The following is a 22,824-nucleotide window of genomic DNA, read 5'->3' on the forward strand; positions in this document are numbered from 1 at the left end:
AGTTGTTTGTCAGATGTCACTTCGAAGCACTTTTGAAAAAAGCCTTTGTATAAAATTTTTTGAAATTGGAAATGACCTGCTGATCCATGGATTGGATAAGAGGAGTGGTATTAGGAGGTAGAAATTTGACTTTTATAAAGTTGAGCTTGCCCAAATCATCCTCCAAGTTGGGGAGGGGGGGCATTGTGCAGCACAAGAAGTACTTTAAAAGTAGATTATTCTTTTCAAGGTAGTTTTTTTACACTGGAGACAAACAATTCATGGATCCACTCTATAAAAAACTGCCTTGTTACTCAAGACTTACTGTTAGATCTCCACATCACATCTAGTTTACTTTTTATTGCATTGTTTGATTTAAACACTCTGGGATTTTCTCAGTGAAACACTAACAATGGTTTAATTTTATAGTCACCACTAGTATTGCCACACAACAAGAGAGTTAATCGTTCCTTCATCGGTTTGTGTTCTCGCAGTGCTTTCTCTTCTCGTGTGATATAAGTTCACTTAGGCATCTTTTCCAGAAAAGTGCTATCTCATCACAATTAAACACTTGCTGAGGAATAAATCCCTCCATCCCTGAATAAGTTTTAAATTCATCCACAAATTGATTAGTAGACTCTTTTTTAGCACTGGCAAGCCTCTCCATCCCATATTACACAATGAATCCCAGTTCTCTTTTTAAAACGCTCAAACCATCCCCTACTAGCTTTAAAATCATCACTGTCAGTGCTAGATCCTGGGGTTGAATGCTTAAGGTCACTATATAGTTGCTTAGATTTTTCACAAATTATTGCCTCTGAAATACTGTCACATGCCATTTGTTTATCATTAATCCACACTAACAAAAGTTTCTCCATTTCCTCAACAACCTGAGATCTTTTAGGATACAAAGTTTTCACTCCTTTCGCCACATCAGCCTTTTTAATCACATCTCTATTTTTAATAATAGTACAGATTGTCAATTTTGCCATGTTATAATCTTTAGAAAGTTCAGAAATATGAGTTCCATTTTCTTATTTACCTAAAAGTTCTTTCTTAAGTTCAATAGTTGGTCTGGGTGCTCTCTTTTTATTTTCATCACTGCACTTTTCAGGAGCCATATTAACTAATTATTAAATAAACACAACTGAGAAAAAAAAACACTTTGAATTAGAGAGTAAATTGGTCAAAATTATGATATACACTAAAGAGTGGATTCACCACACTTGAATAGAACCAAACACACTGACACAAACCAATCAACAACTGCAAAGATAATGCCACCTCATGTGATCGTCAGTGCATTCGTAAAATGAACAACGTTCAACAATCAGTAGAATTCTATTTCAATGAAAAAGTTTGTAAACTGCTTTGTTCATAATTGGAGGTGTTCGTATAAGGAGGTTTTACCGTATTTTGTTTCTTTATGCAGTTTTTCTGAGTAACTACCCATCTTATTTAGACTTTATAAATTCATTTCAACTTCTGTTTAAATATTTTCCAATTATGTGATGTAAATAATCTCAATTTATATCATTTATATTTAGATTTATATAATTCAAATCAATATTGATTTTCCTGAAGTTAAAACATAATAACATATATGTTCTACAGTTATTAGTGTTTTTGCTGCTTTGTTATCTTCTTTTTTTGCCTAATAACAGTACAATATATCTGATTTCTGTATTCATCATTTGGTAAAGTCTGTGTTCAGTCTGCTTTTAAATTGTTGAAAGTAACTACAGTAGTTCCTTGAGATACGAGTACCCCAACATACGAGTTTTTTGAGATACGAGCCGTCACTAGGTCGATTTTTTGTCTTGAGTTACGAGCCAGAATTTGAGATACGAGCCTGCATCGGTGACGTCACAACCACCACTCTGCTCAGATTCCCGAGTCTTGTGCGTCGTTCAGTTCACATGTTTATCTCACCAAAGAAGCATTTCTGTCGTGTTGAGTTTTAATTTTGTATTTTTTTTTTTTTTTGTATGTACAGTTATTTAGCTAATTTTTTTCGTATAACTATGAGTCCAAAGAAAGTGAGTGTAAAGAACAGTGATGAGAAAAGGAAAAAGGTGATATCCATGGAATTAAAGCATGAGATAATAGACAAACATGAGCAAGGCGTAAGAGTAATAGACTTGACAACGCAGTACGATCGCACTACTTCTATGGTATGTACTATTCTGAAGCAGAAGGACTCGATAAAGGCTATAACTCCTTCTCGTCCTTGACAATGCTCCTGCCCACCCACCAAACCTTGAGGACGACATCCTCAAGGAGTTCAGCTTTATAAAGGTTCTCTACTTTCCACCCAGCACCACCCCTATCCTACAGCCCATGGACCAACAAGTGATCTCCAATTTCAAGAAACGTTTTACCAAACACATGTTCCAATGCTGCTTTGAGGTTAGAGCACAAACCTCACCCTTTGAGAGTTCTGGAAGAACCACTACGACATTGTCATATGCCTCAAAATTATTGATATGGCCTGGCAGGGTGTTACAAAAAGGATCTTGACTTCTGCATGGAAAAAGCTGTGGCCTGAGGCTGTGGTTGAAAGGGACTTTGAAGGATTTAGACCTGAACAGGAAGTGCTAGAGGAGATTGTGTCCCTCAGAAAATCTTTGGGCCTGGAGGTGGATGAGGGAGACATCGAAGACCTTGTCGCTGCACATTCCGAGGAATTGACGACGGAGGAGTTGATGGAACTACACATGCAGCAACATATGGAGGTTCTGCAGGAGATTGGTACAACCTCAGAGGCAGAGGAAGTTATCTCTTCAAGTGAGATAAAGAAAGTGTTGGCAATGTGGGAAAAAGTTTCGGACTTTATTGAAAAGAAACGCCCTGAAAAAGTTGCAACTGGTCATGCAGCGGCGCTATGTAATGACACTTGCCTAACTCATTTCAGAAACATTCTAAAAGGGAGGAAGAAACAAAGCTCCTTGGACAGGTTTCTATTGAAACACCCTGCAGATGAAAGTGATGAAAGCGTGGCAAAAAAGAAAAAAACTAGTGAAGAAGAAAATTAAGTTAAGCAAAAACTTAAGTCAGGACTCTAGCCAATCTTCAGCTAGTATTAGAAACCATTCCATACCAACTGGCTGGAATGTACATGATGTTAATATATGTATATAGATAGATACTTGTTGTTGTTGTGCCCAATGTATTTCTACAACCATAACACTAATAATAGGACTCTAGGGTTGATGTATAATTTTTTTTTTTTTTTTTTTTCACCAGAGGTCAGGCCAACAATTGTTGTAGTGGTTGGTCAGTGTCTGTAACAAGCCAGTTTGATTGTATTGTAGCTTGTTTTCTGTGTATAGTTGTATGCTCCAGAAAATGACCTTGACATAAAGGTCTAAACATCGAATGTAGATTTTAGTTATATTAAACTAAAGTTTTTATTCAAACACAGTAGTTGTCTCCATAATTTTCAAAAATGCATTCGGATCACCGTGTAAGCTTAAAAGAAAGGCTTAAGCAAAAGTGAAATGAAAGAAAAAATGAATACCATATGCTAATCGGCTCCACCAACATCTGTTTATTTCTTTAGATTCTCTTTTACATGTATGTACGTACAGTATTTGGGTTTATTTTGTTTGTATACAATATTTGTTCATTATAAATACATTATTAAAAAAAAATTGGAGTAGTTTTTTGTGGGCTGGTATGAATTAATCTCATTTTAATTAATTTCAATGGGGAAAATTGATTTGAGATATGAGCATTTTGACTTACGAGCTCGATCATGGAAGGAATTAAGCTCGTATCTCAAGGTACCACTGTGTTTGCAATAAAACTGTTTAGTTCACACCAAAAGTGTCTTCCCAATAAATAATAAAATAATAATAAATCTACCTTATCAGTACCATGCCACCTCCTATTGCGGTCTACATAATTTTTTGAGCAGTCGTTTATTTGAAATAAATAGTCATAAACTGTTACAAATATTAAGAAATTCACAGTGCAACTGTAAATCAGATAAGGCGAGCATTGCTATTGAACACATCTTGACTGGTCATTAATGAAGAGATAGTAATGTGATTCCTTATGCAGAGCCTGTGATGGAGCATCTGCATACATTTTTAATGGTTGGAGGTGAGTGGAGATTAAGTAGCACTCTTGCTGGCACATTTGTGTGGGAATAAAAGGCATTCAACAACATGGGTAGCGTAGTTCTGCTCAGGATATTACTGACAGCCAAGAAGGGAACTGCAATTAGTTATTCCTTGCAGTTTCCTGTTAGATGACTGTATTTTTTTTTTAAATAACTGACATTTATTTTTATCCTGATCGTCAACTCAAAACAGTGTTGAAGATATTTGTGCCCACCTTTTTTAAATCAAGAATATAAGGTCAAGTTAAGAATTATTAAAGATGATAAAAAAATAAATAAATGTCTGCCTCTTCCAAATTTGTACAGCGTTTACATCTTAGACACAGAGCAAAAAATTGAAGTGATGTATAAATAAAATGGCTTTTTCTTGATAAAGTAAGTTTTTTAATACAAATTTAATCAACATCATCATCATCAAATTCCTGACATCTACCTTCATAGTGAGTATAGGATGTGATAGTACTATATGAAACAATTACATCGTTACTAACATCCTGTTGACAATTTTCCTCCAAATCTGATATCTGTCAAGACTGTAGTATTATGAGTATTATTCTTATATTCTCTCTTGTAAAGCACTTTTTACTGTATCAATCCACCTAGCAAAGAACACTTGTTTTGCTAATCTTTTCTCTCCCATTCTGTTTTAAGTGGTCATACCACCTGAGATTAGCCATGCGGACGCATTCGTGAATGGTAACAATGTCAGTTCTTCCCTAATATCCTCATTTTTATGTTGATTAATTGTAACGGTATAGATGAGAACACAGACTGATAAGAAAATAACTATTTATTAACTTATTGCTGATATTTTGCTGGTATTCTATCCAGCATCTTCAGAGCACAAAAACAGCTGGTCACAGTGCGTGAGACAACCACAATCTGGTATAACAATGGGACTAGTTTGAACAATTGTAATGTACAACACAAAGACTAAAGTCATAATTATGTGCCATCTGTGTTGGGGGAAAAAAAAAAAACAGAGAGAGAGAGATAGCCAGTATTCATTTGGTCTTAAGATGACTGTCTCTCAAATTTTTGGCAAATTTATACAGCCATACTTGTTTAGGTTTGGAGTATGTTTCAAGTCTTCTGTTGATTCCAGGAACAACCTCTCAGAGTGGATTTTTGGGTGTTGGCTATTTAAATGCACTAAGAATGTATCCAATGTGTCTAGGCCATGTGGCCAAATAGCAAGCACATCATCAACATAGCATAGCCAAAGCCTTGGTTTGAGCATGGCTGTATTGGTAGCCAGCTTTTTTCAAGTGTTCTGTGTAGAAGTTGGCTGGGGGGGGGGGGATAGCTGTCCCATCTGATTGTTTGTATATTTTTCCTTTCCATGTAAAATAGCATAACCTGCTTGTACTGTGAATTTTAATAATTGAAATATATCAGGGAAATTGTGACTTTAGTAAATGAAGGGTTTCAATTAATGGTACATTTGTGAATAGTGAGGTGATATCAAAACTCACCATTATGTGTGAACTTTTTAAGGTATAGGTTTCTAAAATACTTTTTAGGTGGGTAGAATTTTTAACAAAAGAGGGAGAATTGTTTGTGAGAGTGGCTAGTAGTTTGGCTAAATGTCTAGCAAGTTTGTATGTGGGACTGTTTATACTCTCCACAATGAGGCATAAGGGGGTACCTTTTTTGTGAATTTTTGGGCTCTACCCACCTAAATGTTGTACGTTACAATTGTTCAAACTAATCCCATTGTTATACCGGATTGTGGTTGTCTCACGTACTTGGACAATCTAATTTTGTGCTCTGAAGATGCTGGATAGAATACTAGCGAAATATCAGCAATAAGGTAGTAAATAGTAATTTTCTTATCAGTCTGTGTTCTCATCTATACCGTTCAAATTAAGCAACATGTACAACTAACACATAAGCCTTTCCACACGTTTGAGGATCCTCATTTTTAATTTGATACTGCCATTGATGCTGTCTATTCAGTTTGTTAATCTTTCTTGGCAATCAAATATCTGTGATCTCCAATCTTTGATCAAGAGTTTTATTTCTAATCTAGCTCTCAGATCCATAAATTAAAATTGGTTTGAATACTGTCTTATATACAGCTGGTTTAGTGTTTTGACTAATTTCTCCTTTATTCCATATAAATTTATTCAGTTCACTTCCTATCATACCAACATTGCATTTTCTGCTGTTTATTTTCAAATCTAATTTGCTATCTTCACTAAAAATTGTACCTAAATAGCTAAAATGTTTTACTTCTTCTATAGGTTCTCCATTCAGGATGCAGTTGATGTTTTTAATGTTTATTACTATTTTCATTGTCTTTGTCTTTGTCTTTTTAATGCTGGTCAATTTAGTCAGTACTGGATTTATGTAGAAGTATAACATTATCTGCATAAAGTAAAAGAGCTAAGATTAACATTGCCAATTTTGATATCGGGTTTAATACCACTTTCCTTCATAATGCGATCCACATGATGAATAACAGTGGAGATAATATATACCTTGTCTTATACCTGATATAACATCAAATCATCTTCCTGTAACTCCTTCAATTTAACTGCTGATTTACAACTCATATATTGACTAAGTATTCCATGATATAATGCCCCATTTACAGCACATAACTGGAGCATTTTGAACAGCTTTCCTCTTGGCACTTTGTCATATGCCTTTTTGCAGATCAACAAAACTTAAATACAAATTCTTGTTATATTTGTTAAGATTTCTCAACTATTTGTCTTAAAGTCAAAATCTAGTCTGACAATCTCTTTTTGGCCTGAATCTAGTTTGATTTTCTCCAAGCTTCCCCTCCACAATTTTTCTTAGCCATATCTCAGGTATACTTGTATAAATCTTACCAGTAACACTCAGCAGGGAAATATATCTGTAATTCTCACATTCAGTTTTATTTCCCAATTTATATATGGGCACTATGAGTGGTCCACTCTAATCATCTGGAATTCGGCCTTCTCACCAGGCCTTCTAATTATTCAATGTATGCATTGTAAAACTTTTACCTCCATATATATATATTCCTGATTTCATTCCTGTCAAATGTTTTCTACCACCATCCTGACACTGCTTGTTTCATTTAGCTGTCTGTCAAAGTATTTACTCCAGACATCTAAAATATCTTTATCTTCAGTTTTCATGCCACCTTGATCATCTCTGAATTCCTTTTACAGTACTCTTTCCTCCATTTCTGAGCTTTTTTTCAATAGCTTCCAGAATATTTTCCACCTTTTTGATATTCATTTTCTATGTTCTTACCAAAGTGTTCCCATGATGACTTTTTTTAGCTAGTTTTACACAGTGCTTCACTTTCTTACATTTTTCTCTGTATTATCTAAAAGCACAAGCTGACTTATTTACCAGAAACTTTCAATATGCTTTTTTCTTTTGATGATTTTTAATAATGTTGTGTTAGAACAGCACTTCCACTGGATAATCCACTGCATGTCACTGACATGCACCCTATATGAGTGTGATGTTCACTAGATGTGCCTTTATTCTGATTTGGATTATTCTGTCAGATGCTAGATAGTATCCAGAAATGTATTTTTCATACCCTCTTATGCCTATAAATACTATTACATTTCCTTTACTTACCTTCCCATCTAAGTTCATTAATTCCTTAAATCTTAACCTGAATTATTCTAATTTCCTTATTTACTAATTCCAGTTTTCCTTGATACATACTTCATATATTCCATGTTCCTGTTTTATGTAAATCAGAAAAGCATGAGTATACTATAAAAGCATCCACTTTCTGCTTATTCATCTCTCTCTCTCTCTCTCTCTCTCAGTTAAAGCATTTCACATTCATCATTCTTTAGATAAAAAGTTACTTCTGATTCCCTTCTCAACTTTTCTCTGTGAGAAGCTGCCCCCCCCCCTTTGTATTGCTCTTTTGAAAATTTCCTGGTTTTTCATTTGGCAAATGCTTCATAACAACATATATATCTCACTCATGTTATTCCCTCTATTCCTCTCATCTGAATTCTGCAGATTACATTACTACCTCAGTTGGTAGTAATGTTATCTTTGTAATCTGCTTGTTTATTATTTCTAAAGCTCTCTCAACCTCAACTGAGCAGAACTGTCCATAGTACTCCATCTGTTCACCAGAGCTACCACAGATTAATCTCTGCTGCTCGGTGTCCTTACCATCACAGCACCACACTGAGTCGTCTTTGCCACTTTTGCATGCCATCAGAACTTCATGTCAGCCATAATCAGAATTCCTTATCTCCTCTCCCTCCAGTATAGTTTCACCCACAGAATACACAATTTTTGAATTCTAAATTTAAAATCATATAAATTGTTCTCCACACTTATTTGCCCACTTTTCCAGCTAATTCAAATTCTTCTCTTCAGCCAGTACATTAGTGGAACTTCTAATTAAAGGAGAAAATTATGTACGGAGACTCAGTGACCAGGGGAGTACTTAACGAAAGTGAGACAAAATTGCGTTTCCCATGTACAAAAATTCACGGTAAGTTGAGGGAAACGATTGTCTTGGTTGGTACAAATGATTTGAGAGGTGAGAAGGATTTTATGATGGAGGATGTAAAGGAGTTGTTAGAAGAGGCAAAACTGAAGAGCAAGAAGGTGAAGATTGTAAGCCTCCTTCCACACTATGATAGAGGCGAACTGAGGAGGAGGAGGGTGTTGGTAGCCAATAAGTCTATACATAAATTGCACAGAAGATGTAAGATTTGTTGATCTGTGGTCTGTGTTTGGTGGAAAGAAGGTTTTCTACAATGCTGATGGACTGCATCTAAATGGTTTCAGTATTAGGTGTCTGGAGAGAGAGCTTTGTTCACTAAGTGTGCTGAAGTGCAAATTCAGGAAAATTTAAGCAAGTAGGGTGGAAGCAAATGAGTTTGTGTGAAGGCACCCACGAAGCAAGTGAGTGTGAGAATGACTAAGTGAAGAATCTAGTCTCTCAAGCAAAAATATTGAATAGGTTAGTCACTTCTGAAAGAAAAGGTGGGTGGGTGCCTAAAGGGATGCTGCAGTGTCTATATACTAATGCCAGAAGCATAAATACAAGAGGAGAGAGTTTTTGTTCAACCTTTACAAAAGTTATAGGTATTAGTGAGACTTGGTTAACAGCAGATGTTGTAGTTACAGAGATTGAATGTGTATGGTGCAGTATTTTCTGGGAAGATAGAGAAGATAGGATGATGGAGTACTGATGATGATAGCAGATGAATTGCAGCCAAAATGAATAGGAGACAGGTAGGAGGTGGCTGTTCATTTGAATCAGTCTGGTGTGAAATTAAGGCCAATAAGATAAAATAAAATATGCAGTTGGTTGTTGCTATAGGCCAAGGAGTTCCACAGATGATCTGGAAGACATGCATTGCCAAATCAGTACAATGAGTACAGATTAAATGATTATTATAGGAGACTTCAACTATGGAGATATAGATGGAAGGATGAAAAATCACATCACAGGAAGGAAATATAATTTATACACCTACTAAGAGATAATTACTTAGGGCAGCATGTGATGGAGGACTAGGGGTGGGAGAGTATTGGACATAGGATCAGAAGAGCTCTCCATAACCAAGGTGACCACATTGCCTTTGATTGGTGAAAGTGACCATACGGTCTTGACTTGGAAGATTGTAAAACATGAGGAATATTCTGTCAAGAAGAGGTATATGTGGAAATACAAGGCAGGTGATTATGACAAACTTAGGAAGAAGCTTAAATCTGTGCCATGACATAAAACACTGCAGGGTAAGGATGTTAGTAGTGCATGGGATATAGTTAAGAGTCATCTAGAGGAAGTAGTATTAAATTGTATACCTAGGGTAAGGAGAGTTAATCAAGTTAGGAGTTACATGGACAAGTAATATTATTAAGCACAAGCAGAATAAGAATAATATGCTGTGGAGGGTATATAAAGACAAAGCCCAGGCAGGAAAGGTGACCAGCATGGTCAAGGAAAACAAAATCAGATTATAAGAAGAATCTAGCCGAGCAGGCCAAAGGAAATCCCAAAGAGTTCTTTCTTTATATGTCAAGTAAGAGGAAGAATGACTATGGAAGATTAACCTTAATGAGTGATTATGGTCATGGGGAGACAGAAATGGATAAAATAGTTCAGTTTCTGAGTGACCACTTTTCAAGGGCATATCATCCTAGTTCATTCATTTCGTATGGTGCTTCAATGGCCGTGAGCCCCTTTTATGGGGAGGTACGGCACAACCTCAATCCCCCCTATTTTTAACCAGGCTCAGGACCATCATAGCTGACAATTCAGACCTATGGCTGGAGGGATTGTCTTAAATATTCCTGACTGTATCCATGTGTGTGTGTGTGTTCACGGGGCCTGTTTGCCTGTAAATCTTCATGTAAATACAACTGTGCTGTTAGATGGGATATCAGCTAGTGTTTTGTGAGCATGTATAAGGGAATTGGAAATGCCTTAGACTAGGCTCTTTAATTTAAGTCTCCACTCTGGTTGAATTGCAAGAGAGTGGAAAGAGGACAAAATAATCCCCTTGCATAAGGGAGGTTCTAAGACTGCAGTAGCAAATTATAGACCAATCAGTATCTCAGGCATGGTGGTAAAAGTACTAGAAAAATTGTTCAAAAAGAGAATTCAAGAATGGGTAGATAAAAATATGATACTGTATGAGGATCAGCATGGTTTTGTGAAGGATCAGTCATGCCTTAGTAATTGACTAACTTTTTATAACAGAGTAACAGCTGAGTTGAATAAAGGAAATAGCTACACAATGATTTTGCTGGATTTTGCAAAGGCATTTGATAGAATACCACATGGAACTCTGTTATCAAATTAGAACAAATGAGGACAGATATGACACTGGTTAAGTGAATAAGAGGGTGGCTGCTGAACAGATATGAAAAATTGCTATATGAAGGGAAAGAATCGAAGCAAAAACAGGTGACTAGTGGTATGCCGCAAGGTTCAGTGCGGACCATTGTTGTTTAATTTGTATGTAAATGATATAGGAAATATTCATTTGTTTGCTGATGATGCAAAATTAGGTAGAGTAATAGTTGCTGAAGACAATGGAGGACGATTTAAATAAGCTGTTCAGTATGGGCAAAAGTTTAGGATATGGGTGTGTATGGGTATAAGTTTAATGTGGAGAAATGTAAAGTTATGCATTTGGGGATAATAGATTATAAGCAGTGCATTACATTGATGGCACTGTACTCCAGGAAATAGATGAAGCTAGAGGTTTAGGGGTGGTGGTAGACAGAGAGTTAAAGTTTAGAGAACATGTTGCTAATACAACCCATAAGATTACTTGGCTATTGAAGAAAACGTTAACAAGTAAGGCCTTGATATGCCCACATTTGGACTACTGTGCTCAAGTCTGGTCCACTGGACTTCTTGGGGATGAGGAAGTGGTGGAGAGGATTTAGAGGTGAGTGGCATGTGGAATGTTCCCTATGAGGAGAGATTGAGGGTGTGTGGATTGCAGAAGTTAGTTGATAGAAGAAAAAGAAGGGATATGATAGGGACATTTAAGTTGCTTAAAGGGTTTTATAGGGGAAATGTTTCTGCACTTGACTAGAGGGACCAGAACAAGGGGTCATCCCTGGAAGTTGAATAAAGATGTTGTTATTAGGGGTGTGAGAACTAGATTTTTTGCCTGGAGAGTGGTGAATGAGTGGAATGGGTTGCCAGAGTCAGTTGTGACTACATTTTCTGTTAATGGATTCAATGAGAGGTATGATAGATTGTGTGGATAAAGCTCACCCGCAATGAGTCTTTGGACTCCCTGAAGGTGCGCGTATAATAATAATAATAAATATTATTATTATTATTATGTGAGAAAGTGGAGAGAGAGCAAGGGATAATTTTAAGTTCATGTACAGTTGGAAAGGGGTGAGATATATATATTTTTTTTTTTCTTTCACATTGAAGAGAGCGGGTGGAACAGTTTGCTTGGTGAAGTGGTGAGTACATCCACTGTGGATGAGTTTAAGAGAAGGTTTGACATCTGGTGTTGGTGATCTATGGTCTCTCTTGATGAGTCCTTGACTCCATGAGATCTCTGTTAATAATAATTATCCTGCATGCGAGAGATAGGAGAGTCTATAAGTGCATCGTTGCTATATGTGGGGTGTAGGTGGGGGATTGAGAAAAAAGAAAAGTGTTGACTCTTTTTTGGAGAGATGGAGGTAGTAGTTGTTGAGAAACACTTCATAAGGAAGGCTGTTCCAAAGGATAGAAATAGATGGAATAAATGAGGAAGAGGAGAAGCAGGTTCACTGTGCTTGCACTTGTACTGAAAAGGATGTTGGGCAGCTACTGCTCTTATTTTAAGATCCAACAGAAGTTAAAGAATGATGGTTGCCATTTCCATGGAGTAATGACCATGGAAGTACCTTTAGAAGAGAGAGAGAGCTAAAATTGTTCATTTTTGAAATAAAGGTTGAAGTGTGTCTGTGAGAAAGAGATGGATCATCTGTGAGCCAAATAGCTCTTCTCTGGACAGCATCATGATTTTTTAGTGAGGTTTTTTTGGTGAACCACCTCATACGTTGAACAGTCCTTTCTTTCATAGTTATATGGTGATCAGTATTCATTATAAAAAAAAAAATAGGGAGACAACTACTGTGTTAGAGTATATATATAAAGAGACAAGCTATTTTATATTATGCATGGTATGCTCAAGTCACGCTAATTTGGTCAACTGTTAGCACTACTAGCCTGAATTGGTTCTGGGGGGACTGATAACTACATCGAAGCTGGCCCTGTAATCTGTTGGGCTAGAAATTACTAACAAATGAATTAACAAAAGTTAGGCTAGAGATTACTCACAGATAGATTAGAACAAAAACAGTACTGATGGCCAGTATGATATAACAGCTGAAATTATTGCTTGGAGCTCTAAAGTTTGCTGGAGAATTTGAAACAGAAGTTATATGGGCTGAATTGTGTGATATCCATATTATTAGGATTTTTTAAGCCACCATTATTGTTTAAATTAGGATGATTGGTCAAAATTTCACAGTTTTTCTATGATGTATGGAAATAAATTCTTTTCCAAACAATTTGGTGTAGTATGTTAAGTATATGTGTGAGAGAGAGAGGGGGAGGGGAGTCTGGTTTACCAGAATTGTTAAATTTGATGTGTTGTTTTGTGTTCTGTTTTACAGATTAGAATTGTGCATCCTGATGCACCAATTTGAGGTGAGTTGCAAGTGCACTGTTATTCAGTATACCAGTGCAAGTGGGGGATCCTTGGAAGAGTTAAATGTTTCTTAATTTTATAGGGAAAAATGCCTTTAATAGAAAATGGAATTTATCAGAAATAAAATGGACAGAAACCTCAAGAAAAGACTAATAAAATGTTATGTGAGGAGTGTTGCCCTCTATGCAGCTGAAACTTAGACATTGAAGAAAGAAGAAATTAAGATTTTGGAAAGCTTTGAGATGTGGATTTGGAGAAGGATGGACATATAAAATAACTAATGAAGAGGTCCTAAAAATAATAGAAGAAGAAAGAAGTCTGTTAAAGAGCATAAAAGAAGAAAGGGAAACTGGATCAGACATACTCTGAGAGGAAATGGAATCATCGGAGATACCATCGAAGGAAAAATAGACAGAAAAAGACCCAGAGGAAGAGTAAGGAAAACGATGCTAGATGACATGCTGAATGGAGAAAGGTGCACAACCTTGAAAGAGAAGGCTCAGAACAGAAGAGAGTGGAAGGAAAGTTTTTGCTACTAAGAGAAGAACCTGCTCATTTGCAGAATACTTAAAAAGAAGAAGAATTTTATAAGCAGTTTAAAAGTAGCTTAATGGTATGACATTCTATTTATTTTATCTGATATCCTTTTAATGTATGGAATATCAATGATTTTACTGTAATCTACATCATTTGTGTTATTAAGTTTAGTGTTGAGAAGAACTTATTGATTATTTTTGCTATAGCCATTGTTTATAAATGTCACTAATCTCATCTTCCTTTTACCCTCTTTTACCTTGCGTTGTTGAGGGTTTATTAATCATCGGAATGCAAACCGTTCACAGGATAAGGTAGTCAGCCCTACGCCCCGGTGTATCCTATGTCCTGTAGTGTTGAGTTCTCATGGCTGGTTTGATTGCTTTATGGGATGAAAAATCCCAGGATAAACTGGGGGGGAAACCCTACTGTCCACGCCCAAGACTGACTAACTTGATTATGGCTGAGGAAGATCCTTCAGCTCCTCACATCACCAACAGGAATCGAACCTAGGACATTCCTTCCCCAAGCATATTGTTGCGAAGCATACAGCCACTAGGCTAACCGTGTGGACAATGTTGCTATTTATTTGTAATTCTTGTATAAGAGTCTGCTCATTATAGTGTTATTGCTCTGTTTTTGAGGGTATTAATGACTCCAGGTTTTTCTGATGTGGTAGTAAGCGTTAGCATGTGTGTGTATTCCAGTGTGTGTGTGGGGGGGGGGGCTTGCAGTAGACAGAAAAAATAGACTGTTTGGGGAAGACTTGTGACAAAGTGAATTCAGAAAAGAAAGTGGGTTTTGATGTTCAATTTCAGTGGTAAATTGTATATGTTTGTGCAGGTTGCTGAGGAAAGCATTTAAAGTTTGGCTGCTGTGTGGCCAGATAATGAATACATCAGTGAGATATCTAAGCCTAACTGTAAGTTTCAAAGTAAAGGAATCTAGAGCATGTTGCTCAAGTGTCCATATAAAAGTTAGCAATAGGGAATAGTGCGCTTATTGCAGTACCTCCTTTTTCATAGGTAAAAATTATTTTACCACATGAATTAACCAGAACGTAGAATGTGGGCAAAGAGAGCCAAAATAGTAAGCAGAAATTTGTTCTGAAAAAGAATTGTGTATTATAACATTGCTTGCTTGCCTGCATGTGTGTGTGTTGTGTAATTGAAGCTGAGAGATACCAAAATAGAAAAATATTTATTATCTGAATGCACAACTAGTTTTGTCTTCTTAGACTTGATCAGATGGGGTGCATAACATGATAAGAGAAATACAAAAAATATACATCACAGGAGAACAACAGTTATAAATTAAGTTGCAAATGTATTGTTGACATTTGAAGGCATTCTGGACGCCATAGTATTATTAGACACATTCACATAGATATGATCTCGTGGGCACCAAAGTTGGATAGCTGAAGAGTGACAATCAGTTAGGTTATAGCTAAAGTTAATATTAAGATGTACTGGATTGACGACAATTTCTGTTGATTCCACAATTCTTCTCTCAAGCTCATCATAGCATCTAAAAATGTTTTCTGATTTGGTCCGGATCACTGTAAGAGTGATAGAATCTTCATCATTAGGGTATTAATCATGAAGAGTATTCTATCACTCATGAGCAGAATTAAGAACGTGATTCAATAGTGCACTGGCTCTAGTTCTGCCATACATGTTGTCTCTCACATTCTCTTCCATACACAACTCAATGGATTATTCCTTCTGACCAAAATAGGGCACATTGCAGTTACACCAAATATGGTAAACTCCAGGATACTATAGGTTGTCATGTTTCAGTTTAGATACGCTGAGTAAGGAACAGAGTTTGGATAGAAAAGTAAAAGAAGTGAGGATTTTAAATTTCTTGAGAATCTTAGCTAATTTTGGTGAAACAGAGCTAAATATGGTCAGGATATAAAGCCTTTTACAGCAATACTATCTTCAGTATAGTGAATAGGAGGATTAATTAGCAGCTTACTAACAGTCTGTTTAGGATAACTGTGTTTCTGAATGGTTGTAAAAAGAAACTGTAGTTCTTTGGTGCTCTTCTTCTTTCACTGGGGAGGGAGGGAGGGAGCACATTTACCAAATGTAGAAATGATGCCAAGCTTTTGGGACAGATAATGATGAGATTGCACATGAAGGCACATATTGGTATGAGTGTGTTTTCTATAAATAGAGATCTTCAGTTTTTCTGGCACATGAATGAGTTTGACATCCAGGAATGAGGGGGGGGGGAGAAATTCCACTTGCAAGGTAAATTGTATTCTTAGATATTGATGTTGAGATGGTTCAAAAATTTCTTTAAGGAATCTGGTCTATGGCTCCAAATTAAGAAAACATCATCATAACCTTGGCTTTAATGGGAAGAAATTGATTGCTTTTCCTCAAAGGTTTCTAAATACAAATTTGCTAATATAGGAGACAATTGGGTTGCCCATGGCCAAGTTGAAGTTCTGTTTGTAAATACTATTTTTAAAAAGAAACTAACCAGAATTTATGCAATGGGTCACGAGTGGCAACTTTTTTTGATAACTTATCTTTTAAAAGAATTAAAATCTCTTCTGTAAGCACATTAGTAAAGACAGAAATAACATCAAAACTTGCCATAATTTCGTCTTTTTGAAGATGCATGTCTTTAACATTCAAAACAAAGTGTTTAGAATTCTTGAGAAACGAGGTGGTCGAGTCTGTTAAACTTTTTAAAACATTTGGCCAAATGTTTTGAAAGGTTGTATGCAGGAGAATCAGTGTCATAGTAGATTTAGTAGAGTGTTTTCCTTATATAATTTTAGACAAACCATATAATCAGGGGATGAGCGGATGAAGTGAACAAAGAGATAATCTTAAATTTCTAGGAAATTCTGTAGTGTTCTCAGGGGAATGTGTTAATATGATTATGAAGTTCACAAGTTGGATCCCTTTCAAAAATTGAATAAGCGCCTCTTTGTAGTAGTTGTAACATTTTGTTGTTGTATTCTTCAGTATCTAGTATGAGAATCAAGTTGCCTTTGTCTGCAGGGAGAATTATAACATCTCGATTTTTCTGTAGTTTTTTTAAGGCTTAACTTGATATTCTGCCATAGTAACATTATCTTGGTGGTTTGCATTGTTGATTGTGAAGATGGATTCCATATAAAGTAAATTAGCATCTTGAGGTAGAAGGAATGAACTTGCTTTCTCTATTTTTGGAATATTCTATTAAGAATATTCTTTTCATCATCAGAAAGATGAGTAACTGGATTTGTTAATGATAATCTTATCCAGAGAGAGAGAGAGCTGAAATTTAGATTTGGATGATTTTTTTGCTGATCTGACTTGAAAGCTTCAAATTTTGTAATTAATTCAGCTTTGTTGGTGTTCTGAAAATATTAAATGCCTGTGAGAGTTGACCATATCTTTAATATGTTGCCAAGTATTGGTATCTAAAATTTGTTCAATGGCAAAAGATAAATCAGCTTTAATGGGGTATTAAATGTGCTAAAGTATGTTTAGTATCAAAAATTCTAGAAATACAGCCAGCAACACTATCTAATCACATATTTAATGTTGCTCACTCTAATGATGAAGATTCTATCACTCATCCAGTGATCTGGAGCAAATCAGAAAACATTTTTTTAGATGCTATGATGAGCTTGAGAGAAGAATTGTGGAATCAACAGAAATTGTTCTCAATCTGGTCCATCTTAATACTGACCTTAACTGTAACCTATCTGATTGTCACTCTTCAGCTATCCAACTTTGGCATACATGAGATCATGCCTGCATGAATGTGCCCAACAATACTATGGCATCCAGAATGCCTTAAAATATCAGCAGTACGCTGTTGTTCTCTTGTAAATGTATATTTTTTGTATTTCTCTTTTCATGTTATACACATGAAGTCTTCTAAAAAGACAAACCTAGTTGTGCATTCAAATAATAAATAGATTTTTCTATTTTGGTTATATCTTGCCTTCTAGTCATTAAATTTCTTCTATTATGTCATAAATCCATTGCTTCAAAGTTTGTTTGTTTGTGTTTGTTATTTGGTAACTTCCATGGAGATAACAGACTCATCATGGGAGGTGATTTGAAGGTTAAAACACAGAGTGATTATTTTGGTTTATATTATATTGTAATTGTCTTCATAATTTTTTATAATGAATACATTGAACAGTATTCTAAGGATAAGCAAATTTGGGGTTTGTGTAGTATAAGTAAGTAGCTGGGTGGATGAAAAATAACATCTTGATTTGAAAAGAATGCCTAGTTTTTTAGAGGCATCGGAAACTATTTATGTGATGTGTTTATGTTATGAAATAGCTGATCATATCCGATGATTTTGTATATTATCAAGGATAAAGGAATTGTGAGAGAGAGGGTAAGGCAAACTGCATTTTGCTGGCATTGAAGTGACCAGGTTATCCTGGCCCATTGAAGGATGTACAGAGATCAGTGTTTAAGATATTGTTGTAATGATCTTGAAGCTTCAGGTGTTTCTAAAGAGTGGGATGAATAGAGTGTACTATCAGCAGCAAAATTGTGGATAGAATTAGAGGTGATTGAGAATGAAATAGGTCATATATATATATATATAGGAGAAAGAGGGTAGGTGATAGAATAGAACACTAAGGCACTCTTGCATTGTAAGAAAGGGTGCCATCCACCATAACCCACAGTTAATGATCAGAGCTGAAGCTGTCTGCTAGAATCAGAGCTACTTTTCCTATACAAAACGGACCTATCAATCAGTTGACATAATTTACAGATACGATACATGTTACTACCCAGAGATTAGCATACCTCTTCATAATAAAGCTGCCTTGACATTATTCTGAATTATCCAAATCTTAACTGAAGAATGTTTGTAGAATTCGAGTAGCCTTATACTTGTTATTGCTTCTTCCTAATTCCAGCTCTGATAACTCAGATATCTGACATGTGATGTCCTATCCAGCCTTCCATGCTCATTGCTGTATTCTTTACCTTTCTTCTTTCCCTTATTTATCTTCAGTGCTATAATTAGATATTTTCACACTGGAAAAAAATTCAAATTAGACATTCTTACAAAAATATTACACTTGAGGTGAAATACTAATTATCTATACCCTTTCCAAATGATGGATGTCTCTCAGGTTTTAATTTTTATTTAGAGATTGTCTGTCCAATATAGTACATTAATAAATATTAATACATAAAATAACAAAATATATATATATATATATATATTTATTTATTTTTTTGCTGTATTTTTATATAAATGATTGCACTCCTGATTTCTGTGCCTGAAGTGAATGACCAGCCACTCTTATCATCTTAGTTGTAGCATTCATCTTAACCGTTAAAGAGGAGAAAGAGAGAAATGTACACTAGCACACTAAACAACATCATCTCTCTAATAGACAAAAATTTCTATAGTTATTTTTCTACACAGTATCTTCTCCATCAGTTGCATCCCAGATATTCACTTGTTTGAAAACTACCTTTTGGTATTGAGCGGGAGATGGTAAATCCCGTTTTATTTTATTTTATTTTTTGTTTTGACTGTCATATTTGTTATATACAAATATCTTCATGCTGTTTATACTCCTAAGTCATTCAGACCAATCATCAACTTCATTTCATCCACGTTTTACTATACCATCCCTCTTCATAGTAAGGTTGTGCTTGTGTAGAGGAACATGAATGTTCCTCTACACAAGCACTTCTTGGACACACTCTTCCAATCATAGAATCCTTGTGCTTTACTCTCTTATCTTGAAGATCCACTACTAACTTCTAATGCTCTCACATGAATTCATATATTCATTCTTTCCTTTAACACATTCTCTCTATTTCCCTTCACTCATTCTCTATATTTGCCTTCACATTCTTCTTTATTCATTATAACAAAGGACTAGGGATGAGATGAGATGGTGGATCTTCTGTTTGACTGTTTTAATTTCTCCATGCTAAACCAAATATATTTTTTTTTATCCTGTTTCTTGTATTTCATGTATACTGAAATACATGAAACAACTCTGCAACCATAGGATGGAGTAATCTTGTGTGAAAGATTCTTTTTTGTTTGTTTCTCCCATATTTTGATTAGTTTGTCTTTCACAAAAATATTCCAACTGTCATTTGGTGTAAATATACAGCCTTATATAAAGACATTATAAGAGTCCCAGAAGATTATGATACAATGTTAAATTATTCCTTCAATTCATATGCTTAATTATCCATAATCCTTTGAATAATTCATTATTATTATTATTATTATTATGGGTATCTCCATGGAGTCAGTAGACTCATTGCAGGAGACCCAAACTATCAAAACAATATCTATCATATCTGTTCTTGAATTCATTTACAGATGAAGAACTCGCAACTGATTCAGGCAATGCATTCCACTCATTCACCACCCTCCAGGCGAAAAACCTCGTTCTCACACCCTTGTTCCCACACTTTTCCTTAATTTCCAGGGATGACCTCTTGTTCTTCCATCACTATCACACAGCTGAAACATTTCCCCTGCATTAATCTTATAAAAATCTTTTAGTAATTTAATTGTTTCTATCATATCCTCTCTTCTCTGCCTATCAACCAACCTCTGCAATCCACAAGCTCGCATCTATCAATGTAGGGAACATTTTTTACATCACTCACCAACTTAGTTACTCTCCTCTGAATCCTTTCCACAACCTTCTCATCTCCAAGGAATCCAGGTGACCAGACCTGAGCACAGTAATCCAAACGTGGAAGTATCAACGCTTTATAAAGGGGAATAATAACCTCTTTATCTCTGGATGTTAGTGTGTTCCTCAATAACCAAGTAATCCTATATGCAATCTTGGACACCTTAGAAATGTATCCCCTGAACTTCATATCCCTATCTACCAACATCCCTAAGTTCCTAGCTTCATCAATCTCTTGGAGTACCATTCCATCAATGTAGTACACAACTGGTAATCTTTTAATCCCAAAATACATAACTTTACACTTTTCCACATTGAACTGACATCCATTTCCTTTTGCCCATTTTACCACCGTATTTAAATCATCCTGCAAACTCTCAACGTCAACTTGATTTTTTATTGCCTACCCAACTTTGCATCATCGGCAAACAACTGAATATCTCCCTTTAAGCCATTTCCTATATCATTTATGTACAAATTAAACAACAACGGCCCAAGCACAGAGCCCTGAGGCACTCCACTGGTCACCTGTCTCATCCTTTCATGCATTCGTTCATTTTGGTAAATCATCATAAAAGCAGTTTTTCCCATTTTATGTTTGTAAATATTAGGATGAATGAAAAATCTTGATATTGCTTATTATTTTGAATAATATTAAAGTTAATAATTATTAAAAATATTTTAGAAATATTTTTAAATGTTTAAAAACTCTTCATTTATATGATGACATTCAGATTTTCCTTTTAAAATGTTGCTTTATTTGGTATGGTTTTATGTGTTTAATATTACTTTTAAAGTTAACAATTTTGATTTTTAAATTTTCTCTATAAATTTAAAAAAAAAAAAGAAAAGCTGAATTGTAATAGCAAAATTTCTTGTGATACAGAAAAGAATAAAGCCCATTTTTCCTTTATAGAAATCTCCTGCCACCAGTACCAGTCATCACCCCCTCATCTACCCTGTGAAAGTCTTGACCTCAACTTGCCCCGTATCAGCCTTACCATGCCAACCAGCCCAGATTCAGCCACCTTTACCCGCTACATTCATGTTAAATACCCTGGTTCACCCGTTCGTATATTTCGTGAGACTACGGTTTAGGTGGTTCTAGTTGTTATATGTGTAGGCAGGAGCGGCTGTGTAAGAAATGCATTTGATAATTTATTTGTAAGTTATTTTGGCTGTTATTGCTCATCATTTCAGTATAAACTTTGGCAAGTAACTGCTTTGGATAGCAGATACCAATATGAAGAAATTGCTAGCATTTCATCCCAAAGTAAATTCCATCCTTGTATTCCACCTTGTTTTATAGAATCAATCTTCCATATAGGAATGTGTAAATAATTTTCATCATTCCTGTAGTTCAGTTATGTGCCAAACATTGTATATTAACTTGTATATTGTCTTGACTGGCACAGTCTATGTTTTACAGTAACCAGAAGGATCAGCCCACTGGCAAATGGGTTTGAAAGTTACCTCATTATCTCTTGGATGTGGAGAATAAGTTTACATTTATCAAGCTACCTCTTCTTGAATGTGTCAAGTTCAGATGTGGGATGAGTTTAAAAAATATCTATGAGGTTGAAATGAATGTAGCTTCACTTGTTATTTGATAAGAGTAATATTAATTCATTCATAAATTATGATACATAGTAAAATCTGTTTTTATCAGCTACAGTCTAGAATACCATAAATTATAAATTTACAGATTTACAAGTGTACTAAATTGGTCTTTATGTTTGTCATTAATTATTTCTAAGTTATAGGAAGTTTTCTATTTTTTTATATTAAGGTATGCTTTGTTAGTATTTTTTGAAAACAAAATAGTAGGCAACAGTTGCTTGCTGCAAATCATGCAGTACTGAATGCATTGTTAGCATATTTTGAAGCTGAGAAACATGCCTTCTAGTTGGTGTATTTTTCATTGTTTATAAAATCAGTATCAGTAAGTATGTCAGTAATTCAAAAGCTGACAACCAGTTCAAAGTTTTTATTGTCATCTAGAAGTTAATGCCAAATGAGAGCATTACAAGGACCATTTACAGAATTTTAATTCTGTAAATCATTGCTAAAGCAGATTATGAAACTCATTGTATGAAAAACATCTTCCAGTCATATTTTAGATACAACAAATCATTTGCTCAATTTCTTTTTAAATAATTAGTTTTGTTTTTATTTTTTTAAATAAAATGCTGAGTTTTTGTGAAAACTGCATGATTTGCAGCAAGCAACTGTTGCCTACTATTTAAAATTTGCTAAATTTTAAAAGTAAATGCAGAGAAATGAAATGATTTTTTAATTAATTGAAAATATGTTTGAATGATGCCATACTTCCAAGCAAGATGAGCACAAGC

At 35.2% G+C, this 22,824-nt stretch overlaps 1 protein-coding gene across 1 annotated transcript in view; it reads left to right on the plus strand.

The window, feature by feature from the left end:
• 5PtaseI (inositol polyphosphate-5-phosphatase A) overlaps positions 1-21,571 on the plus strand; it is a 458,282-nt gene extending 436,711 nt beyond the window's left edge. The window contains exons 16-18 of the mRNA XM_090393013.1: positions 1,976-2,153; positions 2,478-2,997; positions 21,390-21,571. Of these exons, the coding sequence (XP_090249139.1) occupies positions 1,976-2,153; positions 2,478-2,997; positions 21,390-21,571 (880 nt within the window). The remainder of the gene's footprint in view (positions 1-1,975; positions 2,154-2,477; positions 2,998-21,389) is intronic.
• Positions 21,572-22,824: the final 1,253 nt, after the last annotated feature.

This window comes from Typopeltis vanoorti, chromosome 5 (assembly GCF_054136105.1).
Source record: "Typopeltis vanoorti isolate ZY-2024b chromosome 5, IOZ_Tvanoo_1.0, whole genome shotgun sequence".
Taxonomy (NCBI): Eukaryota; Metazoa; Arthropoda; class Arachnida; order Uropygi; family Thelyphonidae; genus Typopeltis; species Typopeltis vanoorti.